Source organism: Anthonomus grandis, chromosome 10 (genome assembly GCF_022605725.1).
Source record: "Anthonomus grandis grandis chromosome 10, icAntGran1.3, whole genome shotgun sequence".
Taxonomy (NCBI): Eukaryota; Metazoa; Arthropoda; class Insecta; order Coleoptera; family Curculionidae; genus Anthonomus; species Anthonomus grandis.
The window spans coordinates 3,718,818-3,744,099 of NC_065555.1; the positions used below are offsets into that span (position 1 = coordinate 3,718,818).

At 34.5% G+C, this 25,282-nt stretch overlaps 2 protein-coding genes across 2 annotated transcripts in view; both read right to left on the bottom strand.

The window, feature by feature from the left end:
- Positions 1-374: 374 nt before the first annotated feature.
- On the bottom strand, positions 375-14,474 carry LOC126741527 (transient receptor potential channel pyrexia-like). The gene is made up of 5 exons (XM_050447979.1): positions 13,955-14,474; positions 4,443-4,732; positions 4,158-4,392; positions 3,848-4,024; positions 375-2,097 (listed from the first exon to the last, which is right to left on the bottom strand). Exons 1-5 carry the CDS (start codon positions 14,389-14,391, stop codon positions 408-410), a joined length of 2,829 nt encoding a protein of 942 aa, XP_050303936.1. The 5' UTR covers positions 14,392-14,474; the 3' UTR covers positions 375-407.
- Positions 14,475-16,490: 2,016 nt separating this feature from the next.
- LOC126740905 (uncharacterized) overlaps positions 16,491-25,282 on the bottom strand; it is a 48,010-nt gene continuing 39,218 nt past the window's right edge. Inside the window, exons 13-18 of the mRNA XM_050447090.1 lie at positions 24,042-24,360; positions 23,788-23,993; positions 17,542-17,747; positions 17,225-17,484; positions 16,975-17,167; positions 16,491-16,918 (exon numbers count right to left, since the gene is read on the bottom strand). Coding sequence (XP_050303047.1) covers positions 16,671-16,918; positions 16,975-17,167; positions 17,225-17,484; positions 17,542-17,747; positions 23,788-23,993; positions 24,042-24,360 — 1,432 coding nt within the window. The 3' untranslated portion in view covers positions 16,491-16,670. The remainder of the gene's footprint in view (positions 16,919-16,974; positions 17,168-17,224; positions 17,485-17,541; positions 17,748-23,787; positions 23,994-24,041; positions 24,361-25,282) is intronic.

Below are 25,282 nucleotides of genomic sequence, written 5' to 3' on the forward strand. Positions count from 1 at the left end.
CCAGACATATAAAAAGACGCTTTCAATCTACGTAAGAAAAAATACACAAATACCTCAAACGTCAAATCAGCTGTCAAGTATTAATTATGTCACCTTAAGGTTTGACAGTTGTGGACCAGTTTTATAGGCAACCCGCTCGATGAAGGGAAGACTAAAGAAAGTGTTTTTTTAAATCACCAAAGCACTTATTAATTATTCTAATGCAAATGATGCAATTTAAACTTATTGTGCATATTAAAAAATTACAACTTTTCTTAATATTTTGATATTTAGTTTTTCGGTGGCGCCCCCTGAAGAGGTCTGAACCAATACGCGACCCACTCGCCTTGGCGGGAAATTTGAATAAATTTTAAGTTTAAACAGAAGGCGTATCCTGACTTATTCAATAAAGCTTCTATTTTCAACATTCACTTATCTATTTTAATAATTTCATCATTAATATAAAAACAGATTTCTTTATCTTCCACCGGGGTCATAGGAACGCCACTTTCTATCATCTCTTTCAACTCGGTGACTTCTCTGGACAAATTCTTCAGCTCCTTACTCTGCTCCTCGAGTTTCTGCATTACCTTACTTAATCCCTGGGTGAACTTCGTGCTGGAGACGTTGTCTCTTTTCAAGCTGCCTCCCAGGACTTTCCTCCAGGCGCCTCCCTCGGAGCTCACTCTAGTCAACAGTTTCTTTTTCTCCGTCTCTCTTTTTTTAGCTAAATCATAGGCGGCTTGAATAATCTCTTTTAGATTGACAGTCTGCTCGGCTTCCAATGGTTTCACCGTGAACACCGGAACATACTCCTTAGGAGTAACTCGAAGCACAGTCATGATGAGTTTCGAGTAAGCGCTTCTCTTGTAATGCGACATTTCGATATAAGAGCACATCTTGGCTTGCCTGACCAATCTGGTGAGGTCAGCGTTCTTTTGCAACCCTTGGATGTCATGCACAGCGATCCCCACCAAAAGATTCATAAGAATTATGGTGACAAATAGAAGAAACAACGTGTAAGCTAGCTGAGCAGTAAACTTAGCTAAATCAGTGGGATTCTCCTCTCTAGAATAGTCTAGAAGCAGATTATAGTTCATGTCACCGGTCATCATGACCAATGTGGTGGTAAACCCTATGAAAGGCGTGTAAAACGCCGAAGAATTAGGGAATATTATGCAAAAAGCTATGGTGTACCCAACGAGAAATGGAAAAAACACTAGCAAGAGCTTCTTGAACTCGTTCTGGACTTTCTGGAACATTTCGACGTACGGTCCGAACACCGGCAGTTGCCCGATCATGTACATCACGTTGGTCCAAGCGGCCATAATTCCAAAGGCACCTGCGTGCACCTGCCAAGTTTCAACATGCCCGGTATAAATAAACGATACGACAAAAGCATAAACGATCCCGTGCCACTCCAGCACGTTGCCCCAATTGATGCAATAATGCCTTAACGACGGATAACCTTGGAAACCATAAATCTTCCTGTAGGCCAACGTTATGGTGAAATAAAGCAGAACGTACCATTGGGTCTTCAACGTAAAAGGACTATTGAGAAGAAACTTGTTCAAGTTGGAGTTGTTGTTGCAGTAAACGGAAGAATTACTAGCGGGCGCCTCCTTAATTTGCCTGTCGCAGTCGTAAGCCAACGAGGTCAGCACGTAAAACAACAAAAACAAACTGAAAATCAACGAGTTATAAATCATTCCGTAGTAACATTTCCTGATCCTCCTCCAAGTGACGTAGAGGAAAGCCATCAAGTACGGATGGAGCAGCAGCTCCTTCTGACCGGCATCAATGAAAGCGTTCAGTATGTCATACTCTTTAGGGTGGTGCAATCCCGTTTTGAAATCAAAGGACATCTCCACGTCGTTCAGCGACTCCTGATGGTAAATCAACGAGATGTTCTCCGTCAGTTTCTCTTTAATGGTGTGTATGGCCCCCGGGGTCTTCTTGGCTATCAACGAGATCGCGGTTATCCCTGATTTGGTCTTGATTGAACAGTCAGCGTTGTTGCTGATCAATATGCTGACGCATAGTGTGAGTTCGTTGAGTGCGGCTAGGTGGAGGGGGGTGAATCCGTCTTGGTCTTGGGCGTTTACATCGGCACCATTACTGAAAGAATTTAGAGTCAAAGGGATATTTTTAGCCAAGGTAGTTCGGTCGTAGTTATTGGTTGAAATAGTTAGAGAGAGATTGGAGAACTTTAGAAGTTATCAGAGGACGTGGTAACAATATAGAATCAGAGAAGATGTTCTTGATAGTGTGAAGATATAGATTCTTGATAGTAGTAGTTCCGAGATAATTGCAAATAATGATTTGGCGGAAATTAACTTTAGGTCATATGTAACAACAAGGACATGTGATATGTTAAATTAGGGAATATTTTGCAGAGATATAGTAGTATTGCTTCAAGTAAAGGCATTCTTTGCGATACCAATTATGCAGTTATCTTAGAATCGCTTGTCTTTTAGATGTCCTGGTGTTACTTTGAGGCGACGATATGTGTATAGATTTTTGTGGCATTTGAAAACTAATGCCATGATTTTTATTAGTTTCAGTTAAATTTCTAATGAATTTCTTTACCGAAAAGGTCCTTGCAAGTTTCATTGTAAATACAACTCACCTGGAGTTATTGAGTAGTTTTTCAATTGATTGAAAAAATCTTGATACTGTCAAAGGCTTTATAAAAATCGAAATATTTTGGAAACTGGTTAAGCGATTTTGATGTCATACGAAAGCCAATGAATTTCTTTACCAAAAAGGTCCTTACAAGTTTTCTTGTAAATACAACTCACCTGGAGTTATTGAGTAGTGTTTCATGGATTGAAAAAATCTTAATATTGTCAAAGGCTTTACAACAATCGAAATATTTTGACAACTGGTTAACCGATTTTATTGATTTTAGCTTCATATAAAAGCTGATGAGTCTGTTTACCAAAAAGGTTATTACAAGTTTCCTTATAAATCCAACTATTTTAAACTTATTGAGTAGTTTTTCAACTAACTAAAAAAATCTTGACACTGTCCAATGCTTTACAAAAATCCAAATATCTCGAAAGATCATGTATCGATTTTATTGATTTTAGCTTCATATGAAAGCTGATGAGTTTCCTCATCAAAAAGATTCTTATAAGTTTCCTTGTAAATTCAAACATTTTGGAATTATTTAAGAGTTTTGCCATGGATTGAAAATGAATCAAATGCCTAGAATTTAGTAAATCATTTAATAAGCACCCTGACAAAATAAACTTGTTAAAAGTTCAAAGATCACAGATAATTAAGATAGTTGCTGTGCTTCAATAATTCCTAAATCGATGAAATAATCATGATAATATTCAACTAAGGATTTCGATCACTAATTGAGTGATTGCCAAGTTCAAAAACCAGGAATAAATGAAATATTTTGAACTTACTACAGCGAGTTTTCTTACCCCCAAAAAATGATAAATCAATCATTTTTCTCATAATTTAACCAAAGGGGAATTAAATATGAACTTAACCGAGTCAATCTAGTCCATAATTATTGTGATGCTTATTATTAAATTAGTCCAAAGTAAATCAGGCTCTAACCTATAAATTTGGTTTCGATAAAGATTTTTATATAAACTATAATAGCAAACTCTGTATATTTCTGTTTGTTCAAATATATAGACCTTGATAATAGTTGATTGAGAGAGCTTCTTTACGAAAAAGCAATGTATTAAAAAATATCTTGATACTATCAAAGGCATTACAAAAATCTAAGTATTTTGGAAACTCAATAAGCAATTTGATTGATTTCAGATTCATAACAAAGCTGATAAATTGCTTATAGTCAGTAGTGAGGTGTGAAAGAGGGAAGCAACTTTCCTCTTATACGTACCATATTAAAACTTTAATAATGTCCTTTCTGCTGTCTGCAATCAGCTCGACAGCGACATGCAGAGGCGTCCTCTTAGTTTGATCAGCCACATTCGGGTCGGCGTTCCCACTTCTGATCAGCGACACCACCGAAGTGTACGAGTTCGCTTTTACTGCCAAATGAAGCGCACTTTGACCCCTAAGAAACAAAACAATAAATTCCCTTTTTTTTTCTGTTTTGAAATAAGAAAAACCGTTGCTATATGCACACAATGTCATTTACACCAAGTCATCTGTTACTAGTATAACAGTTTTCTTGCTTACCAGCTTACCTGAGGTTCGTTAAATTGGGATTAGCTCCGTGTTTCAATAGGACGTCGATACAATCGGCATGACCCTCCTCCGCAGCGATATGTAAGGCGGTATTGCCATTTTCGTTTTTCTTAAATTCGTTGCAATCGACTTTTGATTCCAGAATCGCCTTAAGGCAATCTGCCCGTCCCAGTTCGGCTGCTAAGAATAAGGGAGACAAGTCGCCTAATTTACCTTCTTGGTAGACCTGGGCCCCTAAGAATCGTCGTATTGTCTCCTAGTTTTACAAAATCGCCCAATCTTACCTCTCTCCATCAGAACTTTAACGCAATCCAGAGCATTCACCTTGACCGCAATATACAAGGGAGTCTCGTAACCGGGTCCGTTGGTCATGGAATTCACCCTCGCCCCGTGATCCAATAAAATGTTAACAATACCAACTTTACTGGCCAAAGTGGCGCAATGTAACGGACTGTACCATTTGTCAATTAAATTTATATTAAAATTGTGTTTCAGCAGGTAATTTGTTATTTCACTGCATCCGACGAAGCAGGAGATATGTAGGGCGGTGAGGCCATGAATGCTATCTGAGTATCTGAAATCAGAGGTAAGAAAATGACCCCATATAGCACATGTGAGACGTCTCTAAAGCCTGCCGCACACCTAAATTACAAAGGTGGCGCCACATTTATCTTTCGACATAATTTCGTTTAACATTTTGTCCATTTGTACACATCAAGGCTTAGTTCCGCATTTGTAGCCATATCGTCGTCTTCTGATGACGATGATTTTATGATGTGGCAATTATTAAGTCAAAACCGAAGGAAACGTCGTTGCTGGGTTCATCTCTATTATAATGGTTGTTCCAAAAAGGGAAATTTTGAAGTATTAAAGCAATTATGAAATCATGATGATGAATGTTACCTGCAAAGTGTGGTCATATAAGATTTTTCTACTTCCTGAATAAATAAAATGGTCTATGTATTTATGTAATATCGTCCTTCATTTTTATTTTAAAACGTGACACGACACGCCGCAACAGATATCGGACAGGCTGATTATCCGGGGAGTAAACACAAATGCGGTGTAGCTTCAAATGCCGTTTGGTAGCAAATGCATCTTAGGTGTGTGGATCCAAATTAAATAACACGCGCGCGTTAAATACTGTCCGATACATTTGTGGAAAAGCATTTGTGGCGCAACATTTGTATCGTAGTACAGTGCGCACAGAAGAAGTTATTGCTGCTGTGGAGCATAGTGTTGAAGAGGACCCGAATGAAACGACTCGCCATCGTGCACAACAATTGGGGCTGTGCCCATCCACTTTGTGGAAGATTTTGCGGCAAGATCTTGGCTTGCGAGCTTACAAGATCCAACTTGTGCAAGAAATGAAACCGCGTGACCATTATGCGCGCCGTACGTTCGGTGAATGGGCGAAAAACAGTATTCAGCTTGACCCATTTTTTCAATCCAAAATTTTGTTCAGCGAAGAGGCCCATTTTTGGTTGAACGGCTTCGTCAACAAGCAAAATTGCCGAATTTGGAGTGGAGAAAATCCAGAAGCTTTTGTTGAGACGCCCTTACATCCATTAAAAGTCACAGTTTGGTGCGCTTTATGGTCATGAGGAATCATTGGCTCATATTTTTTTTAAAATGATAACGACCAGAATGTTACAGTCAATGGAGAACGTTTATAGAGCCATGATTGCCGACTTTTTTGTTCCTCAGTTGAACCGACTTGATGTGGCAGAGCTTTGGTTTTAACAAGATGGTGCAATATGCCACACAGCGCGTGACACTATCAATTTATTGCGGGAAACATTCCATGATCGCATAATTTCACGCAATGGACCTGTGAACTGGCCTCCACGATCGTGTGATCTCACCAGTGGCGAAGCGTACGAGTAGACAAGGTAGACACTGTCTACCCAAAATTATACAGTTATTTGTCATTAATTTATTACGTAATTATTTCATGTAATTGTTGAATTAAAATTAAAAAAAATAACACAGAACGTAGTCGCTCTCCTTACTATTATTACATAGTATCTACAGAGAAAAACAAACCACCGAGAAGGGACAAAGCCGGGACCGATTTTTCTTACGCATGTGCGAGCTTATTTGGTATACCTGTCTTATTGCCGGTCCCCTGCCAGCCGTCGGTTAGTCCGGTAATATCAGAGAAAAACAAACCACCTGAACCACCAAAAAAAACCACCACACGTGGTTTGTTTTTCTCTGGTTATAAGGCCGACCATATTCCCACAGAAAATGCCTTTCGGTATGTTTGTGGCTATATTATGAAAAGAGCACTTGAAGTTCATATTAACTGTGATACCTGCACCAATTTCGGCAAAATGTGTGATGAATTTGATATAAATAGATTATTTCTTCATTTTAAGGCTTATAATTCCAGTATATGTAATTTTGGTGGCTTACAATCTCCGCCAGAAGGGTTTATTTCATAATATATATTTAAATTAAAGGAAATATTCAATTGTAATTTTGAGAAAATGTGCATAAACCAGGGAATAACTAACAATTTATTTAACATAATGAAAACTATTAATTATGAATACCCTTGTGCACATTTTCCAAAAACCTTTATCTTAAAATTTTTTATGGTTGAAAATAGGTTCTAAATATTGAAAATATTTTACACCATTAAATATAATAATAGGGTCTTAAAAACAAATAAAGATAAAAATGTTTGAAAACTAAAAATTTTGCGGAATGTATAAATGTACCTAGGTTTAATTTAATTATTGCCAATGTATTTTTGTGTTTCATTGTACAATGAGCCAATATTATTTCCTCAAAAAATGAAAGTTTTTTTAGAAGATTTTTTGTTTTTTCATTATTTATCCTAAATGGTAATTTTTATAGTTGGCACTATACCGGGTGACACAGGAAAAAGGGAACACGCAATAACTTTTTTATTTTTCAAGATAAACAAATGAAATTTGGTATGTTAATAGAATGGTTATAAAGGCATATTTTGACGTATTCAATTGTTTTTTTATCACTTCCGGTTGAACCGGAAATGACAAGAACTTTCTTATTTTAAATGCACCCAGTATATTTTTTCATACATTTGTTTATCTTGAAAAATAAAAAAGTTGTTGCGTGTTCCCTTTTTCCTGTGTCACCCGGTATAGTTTAGGTAACTTCACTATACCAACAGCAAAATAATATAATAGTTTTCATTTCAAATTCCCAATAAAATTTTTAATCTATTAATTGTCGTATTTCTCTCCGTGTACGGAACTATTAAATTGCCAAAACGATTTTTCTCCGTTACTTTATATGTAGCGCTAGTCATTTAAGCCCGCTCAAGGGCACCAAAATTGGACCCCAGAAAATCAACGGTAAATGCGGGTTTTGTCGCTTCTCGGTGGTTTGTTTTTCTCTGGTATCTAAACGGCTATAGCTATAATACCTATCTATCTATAATAATATCTAAGGCGCACCTCGCCTGACGCACCAATTAAAATAAAAATGTAGGGCTGACACCCAATTAATGTATACGAGCCCCAGGAAGACACATTGATATTTGTCTTCCGAAATTTGGAGCATCTAATCGAACCAAATAGGCTTCAAGCAGGTGACGGAAGGCCGGCCGCATCAGTATTCAGCCTATTACGTATGCAGAATTTACTCGCAAAAAGACATTCGAGCTTTTGTCTATCGAAGTCGACCAGCTATTTTATTATGCTGTTGAGGGTTACTGTTTATGGACACGCTTGATCTGGTCGGCCGCAATACATCTCCGCATTTGGTGGGGGCGCGTGCTATAGTAATTTAATAAATAAATAAATAGTATTTTTATTTTTGGGTGTATAGAAAAGGTTTTTTTAGTGGATATTTTGTGAACGACTGTTCGATATTGTTGTATTTTAGTTGTGTTTTTATTTGTATTTAATTAATTTTAAAATAATGGATATTATGGATTTATAAGTTATGGTTATACCTACATAATATGTTGTGTTTTTTTGTAAGTAGTATTTATTTTTATCTATCTATCTTTTTATGCTAGTAGTAATTATTGTTTTCTTTTTTATATCACTACATAATTTTTCTCTTTGAGTTAATATTTCATGCGCATTCATTCTCTATTTCATTAAAGTGAATAATATTGAATACACATTTTTTTCTAATTAACGATTTTTATTGTTTGTCTACCCGAAAAAAAAGTTCACGCTTCGCCACTGGATCTCACACCCCTGGATTACTTTCTTTGGGGATATGTGAAGTCACATGTCTCAAAGATAAACCACAGACGTTGGATCACTTGGAAGCAAACATTCGCCGCGTTATTGCCGAGATACGGCCCCAGATGCTTGAAAAAGTGGTCAAAAATTGGACTTCTCGATTACGCTACGTTCGAACCAGCCGTGGCGCTCATATGCCCGAAATCATTTTTAAGCACTAATGGCATAACAATATCTTTTAAATAAAACCAATACCATGTCAATAAATTTTTTTTATAGTACCTCTCAAAAAAACACCCTTTACCTTTGAATATACAATTCACAAACATCGTAGTTTGAGGTTAAGATGATGAAAATTCTTCTTTTACATGCGCAACAGCAGAATTGTATTTTGTGTATCTAATTGGCGAATTTGCCTCGTTCTCTTGTCAATCAGAGCAAATGATTTGAACAAATAAAAAAATAGTATTTTTTTACTATAAGAAAATTCATAATGAAAATAAAATTGCTATATTAATCAAACCTAATAATGTCTATAGCAAAAAGTATATACAGATATCTTAAAGATAAAATATATTAGACATATCAACGATATCTTTAATCTGTTCTATATGGGACTTCTTTACAAAACGGAATTAAACCGGCGACTATATTACTAGTGTTTTATTCCTACTCCTAAGTTCCAACGAACCTTTTACCTTTTACGAAGAAATTCATTTAAGGAGACCAAACCTACTATAATGAACAAATTTATATTAACATTTAAAATTAATTAAATATAGATTTTCCAAAGTTAAAACAACATTCTGAGGTGGTTAAATATAAACGTTTTTAAATATTGCGGCAATTCTCTAAATGTAGGTATATTAAGAAATATTAAGTTATAATAATTGTTGAAAGTGTAAAGCTGTTGTTTCTTGTCGGTTGATATAATATTTTTTGAAATATCTTAAATGTTGAAATAACATATTCGGGAGTTGTAGGATATGGTTTTGGGAAAACTGCCTGCTGATGTTTACAATACAATACAATACAATCGCTTTATTGTCAAAACATTATAAATTTTGTAGACAAAGCTAATATAGATAAATAAATAAACACATGAGTACACAAAAACACAAGACATTTAGATTTTACACAAAATAGGTAACCTATTGTACATGGTCAAATTACTTATACAACTAAATGTTTATAAAGTCAGAAGTTGATATTAAAATGAATATAAAACAATACAAAAATGTAAATTAGGTAAAAGAAGTATACAAAATAAATTGAAGTTAAATTACAACTATTATCACAATATAGGTATAACTAATTCTAGGGATGGAGACTATAAAGTAAATAGGGCCAGTGTGTGTCTGTGATATTTAAAAGGAAAGTCTTCTACTGTGTATAAAGCCTTTTCCAACAGTAAAGCTTTTAAGGCATGGCGAAAACAGGAAAACGTTGTCATAGATTTAATCGTAAAAGGAAGATGATTGTGCATTTTTTTTGCTCTATAGAGTAAAGTTTTCTTTGGAAATTCTGACACATGCTTTCGGATTAAGCAAACAGATTCAAATATAAACAGTGAAGGAAGAGTTAATATTCTATGTTTTTTAAAGTATTCTTGGCAGTGAGCTGTACTGTCAAGTCCCAGTAAATAGCGTATCACTCTCTTTTGCAACTTGAATACGCGCTCAAATTGAGTGGCCCAGCATAAACCCCAGAATGGAATGGCGTAACGAATAAGTGACTCAAAAAGGGCAAAATGAACTGATTTAGATGTTAAAAAGCTTAATTCTTTGGAAATAGATCTTATGGCAATGAGAGATTCCCATTTTAGAGAGCTGTCTAAAATTAGTCCCAAAAACTTGACAGATTCAACAATATCCAAACTGGTATTTTGTAGAGTCAAAGGTTGAATGGTACTTTTATATGATACAACCTTGGTTTCAGAGATATTAAGGCATAGAAGATTGGAATCGCACCAGTACTTAATGGTAAGTAAATCGTTAGATATAGTTGCATGCAGAGACGTGATATCTGGAGTGCTCCAAGTAAAGCTGGTATCGTCGGCGAACAGACAAATTTTGCCGCTGATATCCAGATTGGCCATGTCATTAGTAAATAGGAGAAACAAAATAGGGCCCAAAACTGAACCTTGCGGCACACCACATTCAATTGGTTGGCATGAAGATGTTGTCGTATTAACCTTCACGAGTTGACTTCTGAAACTAAGATATGATTAAATCATTTGAGAGAAGATCCTCTAAACCCATAGTGTTGCAGTTTGTTAATTAAAATATTATGATTAACACAATCTACAGAAAACTGTAGCTGTGGAGTGTACATTGTTTAGGCTAGAATAAACACTATTTAGGAGCGAGAACATAGCATCACTGGTGCATTTATTTCTCAAAAATCCAAATTGATTCGGTGTTAGAATTCTATATTTAAGCAAAAATGACAAAACCCTTTCTTTAACCAGTTTTTCAACAATCTTAGATAAAGTTGGGAGAAGTGCTATTGGGCGATAATGTGAGGCTTGATCTTTATCCCCTCCTTTATGCAGTGGAATAATAATTGCAGTCTTAAGGCAGCTTGGAAAGATTCCCCTCTGAAATGACATGTTAATTAGGTTCACCAAGTGACTTAAGGTGCAATCAGGCAGGTTTGAGAGTTAGGCCATCTGTACCAGACGATGATTTAGTTTTTATTTCGTTAATTGTACTTCGAAGGTCGGTGAATGATACAGGGGTGAAAAAGAAACTGTGCAAATTACCATTAAAAAGATACGAAAGTGGATCGTGAGAAGGTGATATGGCGGTCATTAGGTTCTTAGTCACATTTACAAAGTAATTGTTAAGGTCCTCCGGTGAAGTAGTGATAGTGCTAGGCGAGGAAGATTTATTTCTCAATTCGTTAACAATAGACCATGTTTCTTTAGACACATTACCAGAATCAGTAAGCCTTTTGTTATAATAGGCATCCTTTGCAGCTTTTATTGTCTTGTGATAAACTCTTCTGTATCGCCTGACGTAAATGTGGAAAACGTCGCTGACGGAGAATTTTTTTAGATGCGATAATGAGCGCATGTTTTTTGCTGATATACGTAAGCCACAAGTAGACCAAGGCTTATGATGTTTAATTTTTATAGGCCTCAAAGGAAAACACTTATCTGAAATATTTGATAAAGTCCTTGTAAATCTAGAAAACTTATCATCGATATCATCAGAAAGAAAATCCCAATTGCACTTAAGGCACTGATTCTTGAAATTTAATAAATTCTTGTCACCAAAAACACGGCCTAATCGACGTAAAGTATTTTTGTTTTTTGATTCCAAAGAAAATCTACAAATCACAGCTTCATGATCAGAAAACCCTGCATTTAAGACAGTACAATCTCAAGATTGTGCTAGAACTATTTTTAGTTATTCTGGTTGGAGAGTTGATGTGCATTTCTAAACCCAATGAATCAAAAATCGATTGCAGAGACTCTTGAGCAGCACACACACTGGTGAAGTCAATGTTAAAGTCACCACATAAAATCAATTTACTTTTTATAGGTAGGGATTCCAGCAAGCTCAGTAGTTTTTGGCAGAAAATCAGCACATATTAGCGTCCGGTGATTGATAAATACAAATAATGTAAAGGTCAAGTAAAGCGTTATGAACGATGGAAAATTCAAATTCTTTTCAGATAATAAGATATCGAACTTAGTGACCGCTAAAAAGTCGCTATTGGTAGACATAATTAAGGTGCCGCCATGAGAAAAAATACTTCTATTGAACCTAGCAATTGTAGTATAATTTTGAATACAAATAGGTACACTTATTGCTGAACGCGAATGTTCTTGAACCCTTTCAACCCTTTTAGTTTATTAGATGCCAATGGAATGCTAATATTATTTCTGGTAATAAATTTTTCAATAAAGTCGGGTCCTGGTCTATTGTTGGGCCATCCAGGAATATTTCTGCCTTGTTTTGTAACATATTTTTGCACGATTTCTCTGGCGTCACTAACAGTAACGGGAAAACCCCAATCTCTGCTACCTGGTTGATGGTCTCTGAAATTAGCCTCTCCTCCTGTTGGGTAAGGATGGTGGGGTGACCTACACGACCCTCATGTTTCGCAAACAGCTTATTCTGAAGAGTGCCTCTAGGTATTTTCCATGTTTCGGAAGCTCGTACTTGTGACATCCTCCCTTCCCTAACAGCTCGCAATGCATTCGCTAAATTTTGTTCCGTGTAGTTTTTATAGGGCCTCGATCCAGGCAACCTACTATAATTTCGCACCATATTTCGCGCCGCGGAACATACCGACCTGTCTGAACAACTCTCGGACACTGAATATTAAAAGTTAAAACAAAGGCGCGCACGCTCCCCGTGTGCTAAAGTAGCCCCGTTTTATGGTACCCGAAAAATGAAAAATCCCAAACTTTAGAGGTCGATATCTCAGCTTCTATAGGCAATATCGGGATAATTTCAACGGTTTTGTCTTAGTTTCGTCTTTCCGAATCCAACGAGACCATCCACAAGGTCGTAGCTCGTATATTAGCCGAGATATTGCATTTTTGTAGCCTATTTTTGGGCTCAACAACGAGGTCGAAAAATGACCTTTTTCCAAATATTTAAGTGCTCTCATTCCCTTATTTCTGGTTGAATCCCGTTATAGCTGGGTGTTTTCGTGATCTAGGTGATGGGATCAAGACGTTGGAATATTAGTTCAATTTCGAAAAAAAAACAATTTTTGGTGAAAAAATTCGATTTAGGGAATATACCCGAAAAATGAAAAAATCCCAAAATATTATGGTCTGTCATACAAGTACTTGAAGGCTTAGTGGATTTCGGGGCATCCAGGTGATGCTGAAAGACCGTAGTTTTTTTGTAACTGATCAGCACAAAAAATTACTGATTATGCCAATTTTCTTAAACCGATAATATTACATTTACAAGACGTGGCATTTTTAACAGAAATAATAAACGCCATTTAAAGCCAAAATAATCCCTTTGAAATAATTTCGAGATTTATCTTTTAATTTTAATATTTTAAAATAAGTTTTTCTTTTCAGTTTTTAAAGTCTGAATGTTTAAAATTTTTGAAATAAATCTTAAGATTTTTCGAGCATTGTTATATTATTCCAGGCATTTGGAATAAAATCTCGTTTTATTCCTGGATTTGAGGTCATTTTCCACGTCTTTTAAATAATTTTTCTTTTAATTTCACAGGTTTAGGATAAGTTTTTGTTCCTAAGTTTTCTTATAGATTCCGAGATTCCCATATGTGGAGGGTCGAATTTGAAACACCCTGTATACCCCTAGTTCTAAGATAAAAATAAAATAAATATATAATGATCCATAAGTCCTTTCCCTTAAGTACAAATTAAAGATGATGACTGCTCTTAAGTCTCTTTTTAAATCGACTTTTGCTATTTGGTGACAGGTGCCGGAGCAATATATCAAGTGGTACGATTGATGTGGGTTCTTTACAACTAGAGGGGAAAATACCACGACTTGAAGCCGCCTTGTATATTGTCAAAAAAAAATAAATAAAAATGTGTAAAATAAAAGATGAACGGATGAAGAGTGATAATGAGTACTTTGTACTTCTCTTAGGCTTCTTACTTGGTACTGGCGCCTAGCCGCAGCAACTCCTCCAAAACCTCCACTTTTTGACAAAACGAGCTCCACAAAAACACCAAATTGATCTCCTCACTCGTAACCTCATACAACACCCCCTTAAGTTCTTCTGTGGTGAGTTTCCCGACTTCGATATCGTAAGCCAAAGCCTCCCTTCCGTACCTCCTCAGGTCGTTTAAGATGCTCCGTTTAAGGGACTCGTAGGTTAAGGGTACCGCCCTATTGACGCACGAGATTCGTTTGAAACTTTTATTTTCGATTGTTTCTCCTGAGGTCAGCTCGCAGTCGGCGTCCAGGAGTACGGCGTCACTTTTTCTTTTTAAGGTTCTTAAACGTAAAAACATCGATGCGATCGCGGTCCATAAGAACGACAGTTTTGGCGGGTTTTTTAAAACTTTTTCTGTTTTCGGTAGTCTTGACATATTGCGTTAATCTCACGCATTAAAGGTACTATTAAAGGTACTTTCAGTGACGAAGACACGCGGCTGACTGTCACCCCAGTTACGTTTTCTCGATTCGACAAAGAGCGGGAGAGCAAGAGAGAGCCGGGATGTTTTTATTGAAAATATTTGTATTTTCGCTTTAAATTCAATAAGTGAGTGTGAATGTTATTACAAGCGGCGCGGCATCCGTAGATTTCAAAAAATTAAAAATATTGTTTTAAGGATCTTATCATTTATTTAAAATTTCGTAACGTCATATGTAAAGGCGACTGTGAGCAAGGTTAGGTTCAGTCTGAATAAAACATTTGTCTATTCCAATATTTTACTCGAATGTTGTCCAATTTAAAAAATTCGCTGCCATCTGTCACTTGTCACTCCAGACAAATTTGCAATGCTCAAGCTTTCTTTCCTTGTTTAAGCAAACTTGCATGGTGCATAGATAAACTCATAAGAGACTTTGGCCAATCACAGGCCAGAGGGCGGCGGCCATATTGCTTTTACATAAAGATGAATAAGTGAATTATGGAGCCATGCTATGCGTAGCAAATCAAATCTGTTTTTTGTAGGTTAAGTGACACTTGACAGGTTGTGATTGAGGTTATATTTTAATTTTTTAAAATAGCGGTTGAAAACACGAAGGTTGATACCACAAAAATCGTCGTTTCTGATTGGTTAAATTTCTTATGCCATGTAATTTGTGTGTTTTGGCATTATAACCTTATGCTATGCATTAAGCAAGTTTGTGCAATGTGAATGTTCTATGTGAATGTAAATAACAAACTAATTAACAGTACCTCGATTCGGATTCCTCCATTTATGCCCTTGTAAAGTAATGGGAGTTTTAAACACATAGATCCATTTTTACCATACGTCATAGTACTCTTTTTACACATAGTTTTGTTATAAAACTAGACACTATTCGCTATTTCGCAAAACCTTATCAATTATTGATCATATATAAAAAAAACAAAACTGCATACTTTACTAATAATAATACTTTACTAGGTTAAGAAATTCCAGTTCAAATTTAAATGTGCCACACCTGTCAACACTGACCACGAAACACAAATATAGAGAAATGCGTGTTGCCTAATGATCAGACGGAAATTCCATTGACAGCTCTGTTGACGTTGTTAACAAGTAGGGGGCGATCAACTTGGGTGGCGCGTGGCGGGAAATTTAAACCTCATATGTTGCGCGATATTTGAAGTCATTCCACGAACTACAGAAATTGATGCGTTTACTGAAGATGAGAAATAGAATTTTATTTTGAAATTAACAATAGGCCTATCAGTTTGAACATACCCAAATTTTATTAAAATAGTGAAAAAAAATGTTAATATTGCATGTCTCAATCATCCCTCGTAATTGTTTTCAAGAATTAACCAACACATCAACTAAAATAGTATTTGATTTAAATGTAGTTCTCAAGAAATTGCTTATTTGAGGCAATTAAGTCTGTACTTTCAAGATATTTAGATGTAGATACTTAGCAATAATTAATTATGAATTAGGACCATAGTTATGGGAGCAAATTTGACATTAAAAAGAAACAAAATCTTAACCTAGATAAAGACAAGTAAAGGGAAATTCCCGAAATTTTGATCGGTGAAAGATGGAGATCTAAGAATTAGAGTTAAACTGTAAAAATTGAAACCTGTGCCATAGGTATGTCGAAAATAGCATTGAATCTAGTAATAGTATCTTTATTGAAGCAAGTACACCTTAGAAGAAGATAATACATCCAAAATGCACCTCAACATTATTAGAAAACACTCTGTTCTGTGCAGTTGCACAATGACAACTAGACATTTGGATGTTTGCATAGTTAAAAAAGACGTCAAATACGACAGTTAAAATGTCATTAAAGTCATATTCGAACCATCTTGGGTGGCAGACTATTCCCCTCCCCCATATTCAACCTTCGTACCCATGGAAAGCGGCCATGAATATCCGATATCTGTCATTTGTCAAGATAAATTTGACATTAATGACAGTGGAGAAAAGTGCCTCCGTATGTCACTTGTTTGACGGAACTCCGTAAGTTTAGCTTCTGAGGCACTTTAAGAAAAAACAAATTTTACTATAGAAATATTTTAATAAACGTAACATTAAACTATAACACTAATCCCTATATCTACCTACCTAGCTACAATATTAATATATATAAAAACGCAACAAAGAAACCATTATAAATGTACTGGAAGAGAAACGTAACATCAATATCAATAAATAGCAACAATATTAAAGTTAAAAAATTACGTTCCGGACCTTAAGGAGGCCAACACCTTGGAGATGTGTCTCAGCACGTTCTGAGGCACAACCTCGTGCAAACATTTTTGAAACTGCTGATGATCGATGAGGTACTTAAACAACGTTTTGCCTCGGTGTCGCGCCTCCAGGTTACCGTCGGCCAAAGCGTTCGCACCCGCCAGCAAGAGTTTATCCCTGACCTCTTTCGGTAGTTGAAACGTTCGTTCTGCCCCGAGACGCTTTACCACATCGCCTGCAATTTATAAATACTGTTTAAATCCAACGTTGCCAGGCCCTAATAAACGTTACCTAATAACCTGACCGCGGAGGCTCTGACAACCGCGTTCTGATGGCCACACCCCTTCGAGGTCACGACGGCGACCACCCTATGCGCAGGCAACTCCGCGCACATCACGTCTAAGGCCGCGTTCGCATCTGCGCGTAGAAACTTGTTCGTGTCGGCGGTCCTTTGAAGTAACGAGCACGCCACTTCCTCGAGTTCCTATCAATAGAATGTTAAAAAAGGATGGAATTACTGTTTTTACTATTATAGACTCACCACGTCCAAGCCCTTCTTACAGCTGAGGAACACTTCTATGACACTACCGCAAGCCGCCCTAGACACTTGGGACCTCAAGTTCTTAATATGCTTGGCCAAGGCCATGGATACTTGATGGATCTGGTGCTCGATGACCTCGGGGTGCTCCCTGGCAAGTCTGGACAACCCTTGTAGACCCTCCACCTGGGTTTCCCAGTTGGGATTCTCCATCTGGGTCATCACTTGTTGGAACGTTTCTTTTGGTTTCAACGCCGGACGTTCTGGAATCAATTATCACAGATGTTTTGTTGAATAGGGTTAATTTGAGTGTAACTGACCTTGACTCCTTGGAGTGACCTTGACGGGTTTTCTGACGATTTTTTTGGAAAACCTTCGTTCCAGTTTGGATTTGGTTGCAGTGACTCCCTCTGAGGGGCCATCCGAAGGTGGTTTGTCTAGAGGGAGCTCTAGGGTTGGAACAGAACTGGTTGTGTGGCTCAAATTGTCTTCCAATGGTCTTGGAGGTGCTGAATTGATGTTCTTTCTATATGTAGAGAGTTCATGATATTATTATGACATTGATATGTTTGTTTTAAGTATAAAAGAAAAATCCATAAGACAGGCTGAGGAACATGACAAGGATGAGGAAGGAGTATGAGAGGTACATAAGTAATTACAGATAATTTAATGGAATATATGCAGATTTAGACGCAATAAGTATCTATCAATGCCACGGCACCAGATTATTGCGAAGTAATAAGTCCTTAATTCGTTTCTTAAATACTTTGGGTTGAACAGAGAAGTCCGAAATTTGATATTTACTAGAAAAAGATATTTTGAACATTTTTTTAGTATGAAAAGGCATGGTTAAAAGCTGTTTTATATGTATATTAATATTGTGTAAATCCATTGGATTTCCGATGGATTTTTGTATTTTAAAAGTTTGAAAAAAAAACATAATGAGTGTAGAATTCTTTTGTTTCGCATACTTAGCCAATCCCAACCAATTTGATTTTTTTCTATTTATTTGACACAAAGTTCATAACTCAAAAAATTGGCCAGATGTCATTTTGAAAATTTGTACACATGTTCCATGGACAATTTCGTTGGACACCTATTTCAGCATTTTTCCAAATTCGTACAGGAATTTGAGAAAAAAAATATTTTTTGAAAATATTTAAATTTTTTCTATTTATTTGACACTAAGTTCATAACTCAAAAAATTGACCAGATGTCATTTTGAAAATTTGTACACATATTCCATGGACAATTTCGTTGGACACCTATTTCAGCGTTTTTCCAAATTCGTACAGGAATTTGAGAAAAAAAATATTTTTTGAAAATATTTAATTTTTTTCTATTTATTTGACACTAAGTTCATAACTCAAAAAATTGGCCAAATGTCATTTTGAAAATTTGTACACATATTCCATGGACAATTTCGTTGGACACCTATTTCAGCGTTTTTCCAAATTCGTACAGGAATTTGAGAAAAAAAATATTTTTTGAAAATATTTAATTTTTTTCTATTTATTTGACACAAAGTTCATAACTCAAAAAATTGACCAGATATCATTTTGAAAATTTGTACACATATTCCATGGACAATTTCGTTGGACACCTATTTCAGCGTTTTTCCAAATTCGTACAGGAATTTGAGAAAAAAAATATTTTTTGAAAATATTTAAATTTTTTCTATTTATTTGACACAAAGTTCATAACTCAAAAAATTGACCAGATGTCATTCTGAAAATTTGTACACATATTTCATGGACAATTTCGTTGAACACCTATTTCAGCGTTTTCCCAAATTCGTACAGGAATTTGAGAAAAAAAATATTTTTCGAAAATATTTAATTTTTTTCTATTTATTTGACACTAAGTTCATAACTCAAAAAATTGACCAGATGTCATTTTGAAAATTTGTACACATGTTCCATGGACAATTTCGTTGGACACCTATTTCGGCGTTTTTCCAAATTCGTACAGGAATTTGAGAAAAAAAATATTTTTTGAAAATATTTAATTTTTTTCTATTTATTTGACACAAAGTTTATAACTCAAAAAATTGACCAGATGTCAATTTGAAAATTTGTACACATATTCCATGGACAATTTCGTTGGACACCTATTTCAGCGTTTTTCCAAATTCGTACAGGAATTTGAGAAAAAAAATATTTTTTGAAAATATTTAATTTTTTTCTATTTATTTGACACAAAGTTCATAACTCAAAAAATTGACCAGATATCATTTTGAAAATTTGTACACATATTCCATGGACAATTTCGTTGGACACCTATTTCAGCGTTTTTCCAAATTCGTACAGGAATTTGAGAAAAAAAATATTTTTTGAAAATATTTAAATTTTTTCTATTTATTTGACACTAAGTTCATAACTCAAAAAATTGGCCAAATGTCATTTTGAAAATTTGTACACATATTCCATGGACAATTTCGTTGGACACCTATTTCGGCGTTTTTCCAAATTCGTACAGGAATTTGAGAAAAAAAATATTTTTTGAAAATATTTAATTTTTTTCTATTTATTTGACACTAAGTTCATAACTCAAAAAATTGGCCAAATGTCATTTTGAAAATTTGTACACATATTCCATGGACAATTTCGTTGGACACCTATTTCAGCGTTTTTCCAAATTCGTACAGGAATTTGAGAAAAAAAATATTTTTTGAAAATATTTAAATTTTTTCTATTTATTTGACACTAAGTTCATAACTCAAAAAATTGGCCAAATGTCATTTTGAAAATTTGTACACATATTCCATGGACAATTTCGTTGGACACCTATTTCGGCGTTTTTCCAAATTCGTACAGGAATTTGAGAAAAAAAATATTTTTTGAAAATATTTAATTTTTTTCTATTTATTTGACACAAAGTTTATAACTCAAAAAATTGACCAGATGTCAATTTGAAAATTTGTACACATATTCCATGGACAATTTCGTTGGACACCTATTTCAGCGTTTTTCCAAATTCGTACAGGAATTTGAGAAAAAAAATATTTTTTGAAAATATTTAATTTTTTTCTATTTATTTGACACTAAGTTCATAACTCAAAAAATTGGCCAAATGTCATTTTGAAAATTTGTACACATATTCCATGGACAATTTCGTTGGACACCTATTTCAGCGTTTTTCCAAATTCGTACAGGAATTTGAGAAAAAAAATATTTTTTGAACATATTTAAATTTTTTCTATTTATTTGACACAAAGTTCATAACTCAAAAAATTGACCAGATGTCATTCTGAAAATTTGTACACATATTCCATGGACAATTTCGTTGGACACCTATTTCAGCGTTTTCCCAAATTCGTACAGGAATTTGAGAAAAAAAATATTTTTCGAAAATATTTAATTTTTTTCTATTTATTTGACACAAAGTTTATAACTCAAAAAATTGACCAGATGTCAATTTGAAAATTTGTACACATATTCCATGGACAATTTCGTTGGACACCTATTTCAGCGTTTTTCCAAATTCGTACAGGAATTTGAGAAAAAAAATATTTTTTGAAAATATTTAATTTTTTTCTATTTATTTGACACTAAGTTCATAACTCAAAAAATTGGCCAAATGTCATTTTGAAAATTTGTACACATATTCCATGGACAATTTCGTTGGACACCTATTTCAGCGTTTTTCCAAATTCGTACAGGAATTTGAGAAAAAAAATATTTTTTGAAAATATTTAATTTTTTTCTATTTATTTGACACAAAGTTCATAACTCAAAAAATTGACCAGATATCATTTTGAAAATTTGTACACATATTCCATGGACAATTTCGTTGGACACCTATTTCAGCGTTTTTCCAAATTCGTACAGGAATTTGAGAAAAAAAAAATTTTTTGAAAATATTTAAATTTTTTCTATTTATTTGACACAAAGTTCATAACTCAAAAAATTGACCAGATGTCATTCTGAAAATTTGTACACATATTTCATGGACAATTTCGTTGAACACCTATTTCAGCGTTTTCCCAAATTCGTACAGGAATTTGAGAAAAAAAATATTTTTCGAAAATATTTAATTTTTTTCTATTTATTTGACACAAAGTTCATAACTCAAAAAATTGACCAGATGTCATTCTGAAAATTTGTACACATATTTCATGGACAATTTCGTTGAACACCTATTTCAGCGTTTTCCCAAATTCGTACAGGAATTTGAGAAAAAAAATATTTTTCGAAAATATTTAATTTTTTTCTATTTATTTGACACTAAGTTCATAACTCAAAAAATTGACCAGATGTCATTTTGAAAATTTGTACACATGTTCCATGGACAATTTCGTTGGATACCTATTTCGGCGTTTTTCCAAATTCGTACAGGAATTTGAGAAAAAAAATATTTTTTGAAAATATTTAATTTTTTTCTATTTATTTGACACAAAGTTTATAACTCAAAAAATTGACCAGATGTCAATTTGAAAATTTGTACACATATTCCATGGACAATTTCGTTGGACACCTATTTCAGCGTTTTTCCAAATTCGTACAGGAATTTGAGAAAAAAAATATTTTTTGAAAATATTTAATTTTTTTCTATTTATTTGACACTAAGTTCATAACTCAAAAAATTGGCCAAATGTCATTTTGAAAATTTGTACACATATTCCATGGACAATTTCGTTGGACACCTATTTCAGCGTTTTTCCAAATTCGTACAGGAATTTGAGAAAAAAAATATTTTTTGAAAATATTTAATTTTTTTCTATTTATTTGACACAAAGTTCATAACTCAAAAAATTGACCAGATATCATTTTGAAAATTTGTACACATATTCCATGGACAATTTCGTTGGACACCTATTTCAGCGTTTTTCCAAATTCGTACAGGAATTTGAGAAAAAAAATATTTTTTGAAAATATTTAATTTTTTTCTATTTATTTGACACTAAGTTCATAACTCAAAAAATTGGCCAAATGTCATTTTGAAAATTTGTACACATATTCCATGGACAATTTCGTTGGACACCTATTTCAGCGTTTTTCCAAATTCGTACAGGAATTTGAGAAAAAAAATATTTTTTGAAAATATTTAAATTTTTTCTATTTATTTGACACTAAGTTCATAACTCAAAAAATTGGCCAAATGTCATTTTGAAAATTTGTACACATATTCCATGGACAATTTCGTTGGACACCTATTTCGGCGTTTTTCCAAATTCGTACAGGAATTTGAGAAAAAAAATATTTTTTGAAAATATTTAATTTTTTTCTATTTATTTGACACTAAGTTCATAACTCAAAAAATTGGCCAAATGTCATTTTGAAAATTTGTACACATATTCCATGGACAATTTCGTTGGACACCTATTTCAGCGTTTTTCCAAATTCGTACAGGAATTTGAGAAAAAAAATATTTTTTGAAAATATTTAAATTTTTTCTATTTATTTGACACTAAGTTCATAACTCAAAAAATTGGCCAAATGTCATTTTGAAAATTTGTACACATATTCCATGGACAATTTCGTTGGACACCTATTTCGGCGTTTTTCCAAATTCGTACAGGAATTTGAGAAAAAAAATATTTTTTGAAAATATTTAATTTTTTTCTATTTATTTGACACAAAGTTTATAACTCAAAAAATTGACCAGATGTCAATTTGAAAATTTGTACACATATTCCATGGACAATTTCGTTGGACACCTATTTCAGCGTTTTTCCAAATTCGTACAGGAATTTGAGAAAAAAAATATTTTTTGAAAATATTTAATTTTTTTCTATTTATTTGACACTAAGTTCATAACTCAAAAAATTGGCCAAATGTCATTTTGAAAATTTGTACACATATTCCATGGACAATTTCGTTGGACACCTATTTCAGCGTTTTTCCAAATTCGTACAGGAATTTGAGAAAAAAAATATTTTTTGAAAATATTTAATTTTTTTCTATTTATTTGACACTAAGTTCATAACTCAAAAAATTGGCCAAATGTCATTTTGAAAATTTGTACACATATTCCATGGACAATTTCGTTGGACACCTATTTCAGCGTTTTTCCAAATTCGTACAGGAATTTGAGAAAAAAAATATTTTTTGAAAATATTTAATTTTTTTCTATTTATTTGACACTAAGTTCATAACTCAAAAAATTGGCCAAATGTCATTTTGAAAATTTGTACACATATTCCATGGACAATTTCGTTGGACACCTATTTCAGCGTTTTTCCAAATTCGTACAGGAATTTGAGAAAAAAAAATATTTTTCGAAAATATTTAATTTCTTTCTATTTATTCGACACAAAGTTCATAACTCAAAAAATTGGCCAGATATCATTTTGAAAATTTGTACACATATTCCATGGACAATTTCGTTGGACACCTATTTCAGCACTTTTCAAATTTGAGTTTCATATAATCTCTCATCAAGGTTGGTAGTTATGACGTCTACTCGAACACTTTTAGTGACCATTTTTCTGGAATGTAACACCAAATTGCAATAATTTAAATTGAGCTGCACACCTTGCAGACACTAGAAGTTTGGAAAATTCGAGGAACAAAAGACAAACAGCGCCATCATCTACTAACATCTATATAGTTTCTCGTGCTTACCTGCTGGAGTAAATGTTAGGCAAGAAGTTCGGTAAATCTATGACCGATTTGCTCTTCCTTCGCACCTGGAGGCCTCCAGGAACGAACTCCATTTGCTGCATACTTTCCTCGTTTTTATGCAAATGCAGAGACTCCACCGAAGAGAACTCGTCGTGGACACTTTCGCCCAAACAATGGTCCTTTTCCGACGACGATTCGAAACTTCCCTGAAAACACCTCGTAAGTCTTACCCGATTACGCCGTTAGTCGCTTACCTTATCCACCCCATTCGGGATGTCGATGTTCACTGGCGTTTGATCAGGTGCGGTCGAATCCACCAAATCACCCCCATTATTATCCCCGACCGATTGAACTTCAATATCCAAATTGGGCCGCTCCTCTGTATCCATTTTAATAAAGGCAGGGGAGGGTTGGTGCTTATCGGGGGGCGAGGGGGTGAAATAACCCGAAGAATCCGACCCTGAAGATCTGGAGGGCGGCAAAGAGAGGCGGCTGACCGCGTCATCTTCTGTTGGCGGCTTGGGGGGCGGCTTCGATGGTGTCGAGGTCCCTTGGGGGCTGGATACCACTGATCTGGAATTCCAAGGTTTAAAGGAAAATGTTGACGTTTAATTGACAAGTGACGTCCGGTTATTCTTTTTCTTTTTGGGATACTACACCATAATATTATGGAGTTTTTTTAATTCAAATTGATTTCTTATATGAATAATGAATTATATATGTAAAAGCAATTAACCCGCCCCCCTCCCCAACTACTCTGACCTTTATCAAAGTTCGAAAATCGATTTTATTAATAGAATTTGATACGTAAAATGTGTGAGGTTAAGGTCATTACTTATTGGTTTGAAAAGGTCATTAGCACTCATGATAGTTGAAAGGTATGGATAGGGGTTCTATATAAGGGTTAATCAATTAGCCATATTTAAAATATTGATTATTGAAGGTATTTTCATCCACTTTGACCGGAAATGGCTCCCCTTATAAGTTTTATATTTATTCCATAGAAAATGAGTTTCTGACTATAATGACACCTCATATGTCGTGAAATTTTGACATATCTGTCAAAAAAAATTTAATCTAGTGTGCCATGAATTAGTTGAAATCATTAATGTACAATCAAGGAGGCGTTCAAAAAATAGTTTCACGGCCCACTATATGTGTATCTATTATTAGTTGAAATCATTCAATTTCAATAATTGTTTCAAAGCCTACTATGGGCATAAATGACAGCTCATGCGTTAAATTTTGACATATCCGTTAAAAAATTACATTTTTGACGTACAAGCCAGCATGCGTGACTTGTCATTGACATTTGACAGTAATTTATTTGAAATTAAAAAGGCGTGGAAAAATAATTTGAAAGCCTACTATGGTTAAGTGGTACAAATGAATTCTGGGTATGACGTGTCAAATTTTGACATCTTTGTCAATAAGAAGCAAGAACGTCGATGGTTTGTTTTTTTTTAAGTTTTTTTTAAATGCTCTTAAGGAAACC

Coding starts and splice junctions, on each gene's coding strand:
- LOC126741527 (XM_050447979.1), bottom strand. CDS start 14,391: ATGTCAAGACTACCGAAAACAGAAAAAGTTTTAAAAAACCCGCCAAAA. Junction 4,733..13,954: donor CGGCTAGGCGCCAGTACCAA/GTAAGAAGCCTA, acceptor CTCTGATTTCAG/ATACTCAGATAGCATTCATG. Junction 2,098..3,847: donor ATTATTAAAGTTTTAATATG/GTACGTATAAGA, acceptor AAATTCTTTCAG/TAATGGTGCCGATGTAAACG.